Source organism: Sardina pilchardus, chromosome 6 (assembly GCF_963854185.1).
Source record: "Sardina pilchardus chromosome 6, fSarPil1.1, whole genome shotgun sequence".
NCBI classification, from domain to species: domain Eukaryota; kingdom Metazoa; phylum Chordata; class Actinopteri; order Clupeiformes; family Clupeidae; genus Sardina; species Sardina pilchardus.
In genome coordinates, this window is record NC_084999.1 from 8,928,303 (window position 1) to 8,939,730 (window position 11,428).

An 11,428-nucleotide genomic window follows, 5' to 3' on the forward strand; every position below is an offset into this window, starting at 1 on the left:
TGTGGTATTGTCTCATATTCTTAGTAACGGCACCAATGACACTTTAACCCTTTAAGCTGATAGGCCTACTGATAGTCACAGTTATCTTACTTCTTCCCTGCATTCTTTCATTGGGCTCTGTTGGCATCTTTACCTCTAATTCTTAATTTAGCCGATGTCCTAAGCAAATGGTAATATTAAATCTTCTTTAAAGACATATACTTTTTCAATATATGTCCTTTTATTTCACAGTGTTAGGTTATTGTAATCGAACTAAACACCACAATGACTTAGCAGTTAGCACAATAAACGTATTGCACCACAAAAACAGCTGACATACATGGCTAACTGACTTGCTGGACATAAAAATTTGTGAGCAATTAAATATAATTTAATACCATTGAAGTGTTCTATAAAATTGTGTACTCACACATGCATGTTAACACTATCTTGAGAGCTAGGCCTAAATAAATAAATAAATAATAATAATAATAATAATAATAAACTATCATATGAATGAAAAATACTTTTTTTTAATGCTCTGATATCTGTGAAATCGTTTGCATGAGACATAACAAAACTGTCTTGAAATTAATTGATTTTAAATGGTTTTCAATGCCTTTTTTAACAGTTAGGCTAACCTTAATCCAAAACCAAGGCTCTAATAATCCCTTGATTTTAATCTTGGATTAAACGCCCTGCATACAAATGAAGGACTCCATAAAACTGAAATCTGACATGCAAAATGGATACATAAGGGTGTCAACCAGACTTGCATGTATGAAAACATCTCGTAGCAAAAAAAAAAAAAAAAAAACCTACAAAAGAATAACAATCTTTCAGAGGTTGACATCCATCCACCAGCCGCCTACTCTGGAAGAATGAGGCGCAGGTACCTGATGACAAATCACGCTGAGCCTAAAAAGTGAAAACAATCTGAAGAAACGTCTCATCCTTGCACTACTGTACCATACAATTCATTAATGACAAGAGAGGTTGTAAATTAGAGGTCCCAACTGTTTATGCTGCCCTGCCATTAAAACCATCGCCAAAGCATTGGCGAAGGCCCACTATGGAATCCGCATGCGCAATAGTTCTCTCCACGCTCCTTTTTCGAGGCAACTGACATAGGAGCCGCAGCACTACGCTCAACGAGGGATACACGACTGTGATGCTCCATATAACATGATTTTCGTATGCGGTGGATCCCTACAATTACTTTAACTTTAGCTAGACATCACATTAAACATCCACATCTATAAAAGGTGGAAGACCTGTCGATTTGTGTGACCTTGCGCTGAATGTCATTTTAAAAGGATTTTGATCTACGCGGTAAGTGTGATAGCCTTAATTCATGTCAAATGCGGATGCAGGTGCTGATATTTTCTGATGGCATGAAGATGGATCGTTGCCATTTAACCTCCTTCCGAAATTTGGAATAGGGTTGCCTTATGATTACACTCGAAATGTGGCCAGCTCCGGTCCTATGCAGAGGTACTGCCCGGCCGGCACGTTGTATCAGCCTACCTTAGCTTTTATCGGTTCTGCGATGACTATGGCTGTTTCAGCAATGAATAGCTAATCGTGCACAGTCTAGGGATGTACATTTGAGATATAGCTTACTTGTGCATTTTGTGAGAATTAACTAAAAACAAGTAGTATATATTTTAAGTGATACATATACTATGTATCAAAGGCTATACGTGGTGATGAGCCTCTTTTGCGCGTATAGGCTACCCAACTCTAATCTGAGGGGAGGAAGGGGCGTCATTGTAAAGGATTTAAAATATATCAATTCATCCCCATGGCGTGGTTATACACATTGTTTCAGACAGCGTATTTAAGTAGGTTCAGGGGGGGCTTGAAGATTTCCGTTGGAATTAGAGTACAATTCAGTGCCTTGAAAGGCCACACATCCCAGCCGGGAAACCTGCTGACCAATCCTTCCCAGTGCCTTTGTGCTGCACGATGCTCGGCTCCCCCTGACTGGCTGTATCATACCAAATGGATCAGTAATGGAGTCATCGTCCAAGGTCCTCTGGTGTGATGGGCTGACAAAGCAAAATATCTAATTTGTCATAAGCAATTACAGGTATATAATTGGGGAATTTTGGCCAATTTATAATTATCCCAACATGTTAAGCATGTTAGTCTAAAAATGTCCTCTGATGAACTGACAGTCATAGGCTACTTAGTAAGTTAAAGCCATTGGATGTTAGACCTGTTAATAGGTGTTCTTTTGACCACTCACCCCTGTATTTCCCTGCCTGTTCCAACCTATCGCCTGCTTTCTTGTATTTAAATTAATTTCTGAATGCTCATATCCGAGACATCAAGTATCCCCTGTGGGAATATGATGTTCCAGTGATATATGGGATTTGACCTAATTTAAAGCAAAATACATGAAGTAGTGTCAGTTATTGCCCTATGATAGAAATTAATCATGTTTGTTTTGTATTATAACATGAATAATATTTCTGGTATTTGCCTTTTTGAAGAGAAAGCAAGACCGGCTGAAAGATGGAGATCCTCACTCATCTCATCAATGACACTGTGGAGTTCTACAAATGGGGACTGACCATTGCAGGTGACTTTCTGTACTGGGTGTATGGGATCCATCTGTGTCCCTTGAATCTGATATGTTTCCATTTCTGGGACCGGATAAATTAAATAAAGCAACAAACAGGAACAGACTCTGCCTTCAGCAGTGTAGGGTTTCAGCGAAGACTGATTTAATTGACCATGAGCTCTGTAGAAGTATTTTGTAACAAACATTAGTGTTTACTCTGTGCTGCTGACATGTGTAGACAAACACAAAGATGAGGAGGCAGGGGCACAGCTGGGGTCGGGTGGGGGTGGGCTTATACTATATATTATCGGGGGGCCCAAAATTATTATCTGACATGGGGCCCAAATTCTCTAACAGCGACCCTGAGAGAAGGGGAAAAGATAGCCTCTGTTAAATGAAAATCTTTAACCTTTGTAGCAGTAGTAGAGGCATTGCTGTACCTGCAGCAAAAAAGATAGCATATAGGCTACCAAAAAAGCTAAATGAATACATATGGATTGAGATTTGCAAGACTGAACAATCTAATACCCACCTTTGGGTCTGCATCAGCGAGTAGAGTGGATATTTAATGCCATGATGTTTCTTGTCTTGTCCATGTCTTGTTGCAGACAAGCGAGTAGAGAAATGGCCCTTGATGGACTCTCCACTCCCAACGCTGGCCATCAGCTCATCTTATCTGCTCTTCCTGTGGCTGGGGCCCAAGTACATGAAGAACCGAGAGCCTTTCCAACTTCGAAAGACACTCATTGTGTACAACTTCAGCATGGTCTTCTTCAATTTTTTCATTTTTAAAGAGGTGGGTGCTAACAGCACTCAAGTGTGGTGCTAAATAGGTTTTATGATGGCCATCTGTTTCTGGTTCCTTAATTCTTTTGTGTGAATGTAGCTCGATGGTGTTTTGGGCCCCCAACGTCACGTCGTCTTCCAGGCAGTGGCAGTGCTGCCACTGTCGACTTAAAGGCATCTAATCCTAACCCTAACCCTAACCTTAACCCATGTCTGACCCTAGTGTCTGCCAGGCAGCGCTGCCTTGTAGACAATGTTGGGGGCTCAAAACCCCAAAGAGGGTGAATGTATGGAATCCTGGGTTTTGGATTCACCTATCGCACATTCTTAATTTCTATTGCCATTTGTTGTGATAGTATGACTATGCTGGTTATCTTATCTTTGTGTATGCTCACACACAAAAAGTGGTTAAAAATTATTAGAATCTTTTCCACTTGAAATGTTTGCCAACCAAAAAGCATTTTTTTGCACACATAAAAGAGTGGTTCACAGCTGAATGTTGACAAAGAACTAGATCTCACCAAACTTTTTAAACGAAGATTCTGGACATAGCATTATATAGCTAATGAACACAATATTGTAGTTGCATTTACGAGTAGACATGCTTTTAAAAAAAAATATATGCCTGTTCATGTGGTTATGTTTTAGCTCTTCCTAGCTGCGCGGGCAGCAAACTACAGTTACATCTGCCAGCCTGTGGACTACTCAGACGACCCTAATGAAGTGCGGGTGAGTGTTTCCCTGAGAAAAGGCTCTTATGGAAGTAGATTAGCCGTGGCGTGACAGGGTCTGAGCCTGACTGTGTCTTACAAGGAGTAAAGAGACACTGTAGACAGCCATGGAACGCGATACCCTCAGACCTTTTTTTAACTGGACCAAACCATGCAGCCGAGGCACAGGGGAATTTGATTTCACATCTTTGTGTTACTGTTTCCACTGAGGTCACGGCCACTGGTTGTTTGCATGTTTGTCCTCTAAGTTTGAGCTGCCCACTTTAGGCAGAATTGATCCATTTGGGATGATTTCCGATAGATGGATTTAGCCTAGTCTATTGTTCTGTTTAGTCTAAGGCTGCATAGGGCTGTGCCATTAATCAAATTAATCATCAATTATGACTTCCAACAACTATCAAAACCACATATTATTATTTTGCTGCATTCCGTTTTAAACGTTGTCTAATTTTGAGTCCTGGGACCAGGTTTAGTCCATGCCTGACAAACTATTGCTTCTTTTTGCCTCAAACAGGTGGCGGCAGCGCTGTGGTGGTATTTCATTTCAAAGGGAGTGGAGTACCTTGACACAGTCTTTTTCATCCTGCGAAAGAAGTTCAACCAGATCAGCTTCCTGCATGTATACCACCACTGCACCATGTTCACGCTGTGGTGGATCGGAATCAAATGGGTGGCCGGAGGACAATGTGAGTCCTCAGTTTACCTTAACTCATTAGGGAGACACTTTGTGTACATATGCTCAGGACAGGGAATAAGGGCAACCTCATATAGCCAAGAAGATGCATTAAACATGGGGCTTCTTTGCCACTAGACTAATTTCTATATAACATGCAGTATGATACAATAGGATATTTAGCATTTCTTTCCCAACCCATTGTTGACTCTAGGTTTCTTATTATTATTATATAAAAATGGAAATATGATAGAATGATGACAGTTTGTCATGTTTTAGTAGAGTTTTATTCTGGATTGTTTTCATGAATGCACAATGTAACCACATACATGAAAGTTTGCTCTATGATATTATATGATATATACTTTATTGTTCCAAAGGGAAATTGGTCTTAGACTCATGCACTGCATACAATGGCAACAATCAAAAACTCACAAGACAGACAACACAGCATAAATAACACATAACAGATATACTACTTAAAGGTAGTACATACTAGTGACACCCATGGCTGTGGAGGATGCTGCCTGTAGGGTTTGATACAGCCCCAGACTTTGGGATGCCCTTGATTGAAAAAGGAGATTGACATCAGAGCCATTTCATTGAAATAACAAACACAATTATAAATATATATATAAAAAAAACTCTGTGAAACACACATTTTGTTTACCCCGGAAATTACAGGAAGTCTCCCTCTTGACTGCTTTCATTATTTTGTGTAGAGTTGGATTTCACATAGCTCTGTCTGCTTCCACTTCCCCTGAATTGGTTTGAAATGGCACTTAATGTGGCTATATGTTCTCGTAAACATAGAATGGAAGAGAGTAGGGAGAGTGTGTAGGGACTAGTTTGGAAAAGGCGCACTATCATGTCAAATTTTAATATAGGTATTAATAACCCTGCAATAACCCTCTCTTTTCTCATCGTTCAGCTTTCTTTGGCGCCCATATGAACGCTGCCATCCACGTTATCATGTACTTGTACTATGGGCTTGCAGCCTGTGGACCAAAGGTGCAGAAATACCTCTGGTGGAAGAAGTACTTAACCATCATTCAAATGGTAAATATCTAAACACCATTGTAAATGTGATCGGCCAACAAATATGAAGCATAAATCACTGTAAGGTGAATATATTAAAAATGAAGCAGTTTGATTGGACAAGTAGCATTGCATCAATGTTGGTATTTGTTGTAGATACACATTGATGTGGTTCTACTTGTATCACTGCATTATAGCAACATGCTGTTATTACATTGCATGGAAATGCGTTTGTAGGAAACTTGTCGCATTTTGTTTTTGTCAGACCAAACAAGCAAACATCATAGCCTAAATATTGTTAAATCTAATCGCTGTTAGTGAGGAATACTGCTCTGTTGTGTAAACAAACTACCATACGGATTACATAGCAGATGTAACTAGGGACATGTACTAGATATTGTGTCCTCAGTGTTATATTCTCATGATGAAGGTCCTCTCCCACAAAATACTGTCACTAGCTGACTGATGGATAGTTAATTAAGTTTACCTGCCTACTTAAACGGAACACTTTCTCATCTCGTTTACTAGATCCAGTTCCATGTCACCATTGGCCACACCGCTCTGTCCCTGTACATCGACTGCCAGTTCCCACATTGGATGCACTGGGCTCTGATTTGCTACGCTATCACCTTCATCATCCTCTTCGGGAACTTCTACTACCAGACCTACCGTCGCCAGCCCCGGCGCGAGGCCCCCGCCAAAGCGGGCAAGTCCGTCTCCAACGGCGTTCCCAACGGGGCCGTCCCGATGAGCAACGGAGTGGCTGGGAAACTGGAGGAGAAGCCGGTGGAGAACGGCAGGCGGAAGAGGAAGGGGAGGGCGAAGCGTGACTAAAAAAGGTGGGGGAAGAGAGGAGCGGGGCGAGCCGGTTTCCCTGTGGACTCTCGGTTGACCACAGCGCTGGAGAGAGAAAGAGGGTTGGTTGGTTTGTGATGTGAGCTAATGTGATGTCGAACCACTCATTGGTGATGATGTGGGGCTGCAATAGGGGAACCAGCTGGTATACGGAGGCTGTAACTGAAGGGATTCTGGGTTTGGTGGGTGGGTCATATACAGTCGGGTTAATCATAGTCGAGGATATCGTGTTCATTTATCATTGCAGAAAATGCAGGAGTTTTCCTCCCTGTACAGCCATTGTTTCTTTTGTGCTTTGTGTTAGGGCCCTGCTGTACAGGGATTGGAACACACATCACATAGTCAGGCATTCATGTAGGGTTTAAAATCCCTTTCAATCAACTCACATTATGCCCCTCCAATCGACCAGTGTTTGGGAATTTCGTTTGATTTACAATTTTATGTGTATGCCTTTTTTTTACATTCAAACATATCTCTTTTTTTTGTCTTTATGCGATCAATCATGTCTTGTTAAATTATGTTAGACTGTGTGTGTGTGTTTGTGTGTGTGTGTGTGTCTGTTTGTCCTCTCGATGAGATTTTGAGAGTGACATTGAGAGCTTGTTTGTGTACATTATGTCTGGCCACAGTCATGCCGCTGGAATGTCAGTTGTAAAAGGATGGCTTCCCCTGTAATATTCCCCTTATGTTGGGGCTGTGTCTACCAGTTTTACCGAGTCACCGGATATCTTTGAACACAGTGGAAATATGAGTATGAAGTACCATAGCTAGTAACTATTACTAGTAACATAAGTTATATTATAGATATATATGTATATTTCCACAAAGAAAAACAGAAATCCTCTCTCATGCATTGGGACTGCCAATTGAACTGTTACAAACCAAGAAGTTGTGTACTAATTTTGACCCTTTGTCATTTTGATACAGAATGCTACAGATATGGAATGATGTTGCAAAATGTTTTGTATTTATTTTATCAAAAGCTGTAATTTAGATATTAACTGTGTTGTTATTTGGCTTGGCAGCAACCATGCATGCTGATTTGAAACTTAACTGCAAAAGATTAGGTATTAGAAAACATCCCATCACGCAGAAGATTCACACTTGATGATGGCCGGGTTTCTACCAAGGGAAATTATATCTTAAAAACTGGAACAAGATGGCGCCCCATTAACATAGAGTACATATTAGTTTAGAAGGGCACTGTTAATAAAGATAATTAGTACAAGCCTAACTGAACCACTGAAGGAGTGTGTGATGTGCTATTGTGTCTGTCTGTTGCAAAACAATACTGAGCTCATTTGCAGAACTCTGTTACATGTCAAGCAATGTGTTTAATGCTATATGTCTTGTTCCTCCCCACTTTATTTCTTCCAAAATAGTAATATAATACTTGAGAATGGAAATGTATTATTTGTTGTCTGGTGTTCCTAAATATTTATTTTCTTTTTTTAATGTTGTATATGCTGTGCAGTTTTGTACATTGCGCATTTGGGAATATGTAAAGGTCAGACAAGAGGACATTTATTCTCTTTTTTAAATGACCAGCTCTGACAGCCTCTTGCTGTCGATATATTAAACTGGATGCCAATGTAAGTGAGTCATTTTTAGTTTATTACTTGAGTCATGTGATTGCATTTCTATGCAATACTTATTTAGATAACTCATACAAACTTATGGTGCATTCCTGTTTTGCTCCATGCAATTATAATTCAGAATAGCCTACATATTCTTCTTACTAGTACATTTTGAATTTCTTAAGATGTTGCTGAACAATCAGATCTAATCATATTAGACATTACAGCTGAACAACAATTTGATATACTTGACGTAAGCAGAACAATATCGATAGGCTGTCTATTGTACACAAGGGGGCAGCATTGTCCAAAATAGTAACTATTTCTACTTATGTCTCCTACTCATTGAAACGTGTCCAAGCGCACAGCTCACATAATCCATTAGAAAAAGTATCAGATGTTTTTAAGACTCAGCATTGCTTACCTTATTGACCTCCACAACTATATCCTCATGCTATGCCATCCATTGTTTTTGAGTAATAAAATACAAAATTGTATGTTTCAATGACATGGTCTTAATCTCCTCTCCCTCCCTTCCTGTGATTACATCCTGTAGTATTTGGTGCCATGGGATGAGTCATTAAGCATCCCGCATGTCCAAATCTCCCTTCCCCCCCTCTCCTAATTATTTGAAGTTACCCCCCCTCATGAGGAGACCAGCTGTAGTTTCTTGACCCCCCCCCCCCCCTCTCCTCTGCTCCCTCTCCACCCATTACTGGCCACACAGACCCTTGAGGACCAATCCAGTCGCGGCTACTCCTCCCCTTCATTAAAAGCCTGCTGCAGAGAAGGGGTGGGGGATATGGGGGGTTCCTAGGCAACGGGGATGCAGCTGAGCCCTTCCTCAGAATTGATTTTTTGAGAAGTCATAAATCAAAACTGTTCTTGAGAGAGGTTTTCACTGCGAGGTGTTGATTGTTCGTTGGCTAGTCACATTTTATAAATGATGATGGTGTTGAGTTAAAGTTATGCATGAACATATTCATGGGTCTAATTACACTCTGTTGCAAACAAAGACCTGGAAAAATGTCTCTGCAGAATGTGGTTTCACACAGAGTTATAAATAACTACAAATTGAATACTTATCTTCCTTCCTTCCAGCTGTACACTGTGCAGAACGCATGTCTCAATACTTCCTTGCCTTTGTTGCTGAATTCCTCTGAAGGCTTTTGACACTCTGACAGGCAGTAAGATCGTTCCTCCTCCGTTAAGGGAGGTCACACTGAGAGCTGAGCTCAGGACTGTGCAGCCGACGGCTCCTTGTCTCTGATTCTCCGCGGATGCCATAGTAATGCAATCCTCCTCCTGGCTGCTGGAAAGCCCTGTGCGAGGAGGAAGAGTTGCGCAGACAACAGAGGACTCCGAATTTACCCTCATCTGACCCTGCGGCAGCGAGGGAAAAAGAAAGAAGAAGAAGAAAAAAAAACATGGATGGTGCCATTATTGCTAAACAAAGCAATATGATAGTGTTCTCAACAGCAAAGAGAAAGGTTGCCACTTGAACTTAGAACATTTCTAAGTAACTTTCCCATGGCACTTTACTCTAATTGACTGAATGCTATGTGTACTGCATAGGATTGTTCAAGTTCTGATTTGTTGGAAAAGTAACCCTTAAATGGTAATTGAAACTCACAGAATGAAGACTTTGTTTACCAAATACTTTAATGATGATTTAAGATGAAAGTATTTTTTAAATTAAGCTGATTTTTCTATTTTCTATTTTCTGTTTTCCATACTTCACAAAGATCTTCACAACGCCCTCGAAATGAAACGTAGGATCCTTTTATGAGACTTGTGGTATCTTGGTTGTGTTGTACCTTAATGCTGAAAGGTCAACACACATCTGGTATGACTCGCCTTATAGAATATAATGCTGTAGGTCAACACACTCATCTGGTATGACTCGCCTTATAGAATATAATGTAGGTCAGTGTAAGACCGTCATCAGTGGTTAATTGTGAAATTGATCTGCACAGGCCAGATCTGCCTGCATCAGCACAATAGAGAACATATGTACATTCTGCACACTACTAGGTGGCAAAATGTTTGTAAGAGAGGTTTTTAAGATGGATAATATGCATTGTCCAGTGTCACTTGAGTTGTCCTTATATTGTACTTGGAGAGAAGGTTGATGAGATTGTCCTCTCTGAACTGTTTTGTCTTTAAGATTGCCCAGTCACAGTCAGAACGTTGGCAAGATCCCCCTTTCAAAGGTCATGCCAGATACTGGAAAATCAATAGCACACCCAAAAGAACTCACTTTGTATGTCTTACATCCCTTTGAATTTAACTTTGGATATAATAACTGTGAATGTCCTCCAAAATGAATGAAATCAGCGTTCAGGTGTACTGTATCTATAGGCCAGAGAGTTTGAAGGCCGTACGAATATTTGACTGAGACACCAGAGAGGACAATGGGGGAGGTTGGAGGGGGGGAGGGGTGATGAGCACAGCTTGTGAGGAGGATGTGATGTCACACCAGATGGAGCGTGGCCTGCTGGCTGGCTGCTCCACCACCACCACTCACGCCATGGGTGGCAGGCAGTGCGGTCATCCCTCAGTCCCACACATGGGGGCAGTGCCAGCCCACACAGTACAGCTACTGTACCCCCCCCCCCCCCCCCCCCCCCCCTCCCCGGTGCATCCACAGGCCTCGACTCGGGTCTGTCTCTCTGGAATGCAACGCAGACTGAATTCCAGCTCGGTGGACCCCTGACTGCGTGGAGAGCAGGCCTGCCCCGGTGAATGTTAATGTGGGGGGGACTATTGTTTCTGACTCCATGCACAAACACACTGTTCCTCCGAGTTCACACAGTTTTGGAGTGTTTGTGTGTTTTGTATTGTCTATGCAGGTTGGATTTGTGCCCAAAATAGACTCTTTGGACGACAAAGATAAGAGAGGCTCAGGCAAAGAGACATTCTGTCAGTTTGTCGACTTTGAAAACTAGACGAAACGAGGCAGGATTAGAGACTGATGTGATGTTGTGTGCACAGCGAGCATGCACAAGTCTCGCCTTTACATTTGCATATAAATGAGAAAGGAACAGAGCGAGCTCGGAGAGAGAAGAGGCATCAAACCGATAACCAGAGTTCTGAGTTGAGTTAACGAGGCCAGTCTGTAAAGAACAAACTGAAAGATGGTCTAGATTTTTTTTTTAAAAAGACCCAACTGAAAGAAATGTTCTTTCTCTCTCAGACACACACACACACACACACACAC

At 41.3% G+C, this 11,428-nt stretch overlaps 1 protein-coding gene across 1 annotated transcript; it reads left to right on the forward strand.

The window, feature by feature from the left end:
* Nucleotides 1–1,134: 1,134 nt before the first annotated feature.
* On the forward strand, nucleotides 1,135–8,227 carry elovl4a (ELOVL fatty acid elongase 4a). Its single transcript, XM_062538359.1, has 7 exons — nucleotides 1,135–1,311; nucleotides 2,478–2,566; nucleotides 3,157–3,344; nucleotides 3,983–4,063; nucleotides 4,580–4,751; nucleotides 5,670–5,797; nucleotides 6,305–8,227. The coding sequence occupies exons 2-7, from the start codon at nucleotides 2,500–2,502 to the stop codon at nucleotides 6,608–6,610; spliced, it is 942 nt and encodes a 313-aa protein (XP_062394343.1). The 5' UTR covers nucleotides 1,135–1,311; nucleotides 2,478–2,499; the 3' UTR covers nucleotides 6,611–8,227.
* Nucleotides 8,228–11,428: the final 3,201 nt, after the last annotated feature.

Excerpts from the sequence above, each read along its gene's own strand:
- elovl4a (XM_062538359.1), top strand. The coding sequence starts at position 2,500 with ATGGAGATCCTCACTCATCTCATCAATGACACTGTGGAGTTCTACAAA. Across the intron at positions 2,567-3,156 it reads ATGGGGACTGACCATTGCAG|ACAAGCGAGTAGAGAAATGG; the intron begins GTGACTTTCTGT and ends GTCTTGTTGCAG. Across the intron at positions 4,752-5,669 it reads ATGGGTGGCCGGAGGACAAT|CTTTCTTTGGCGCCCATATG; the intron begins GTGAGTCCTCAG and ends CTCATCGTTCAG.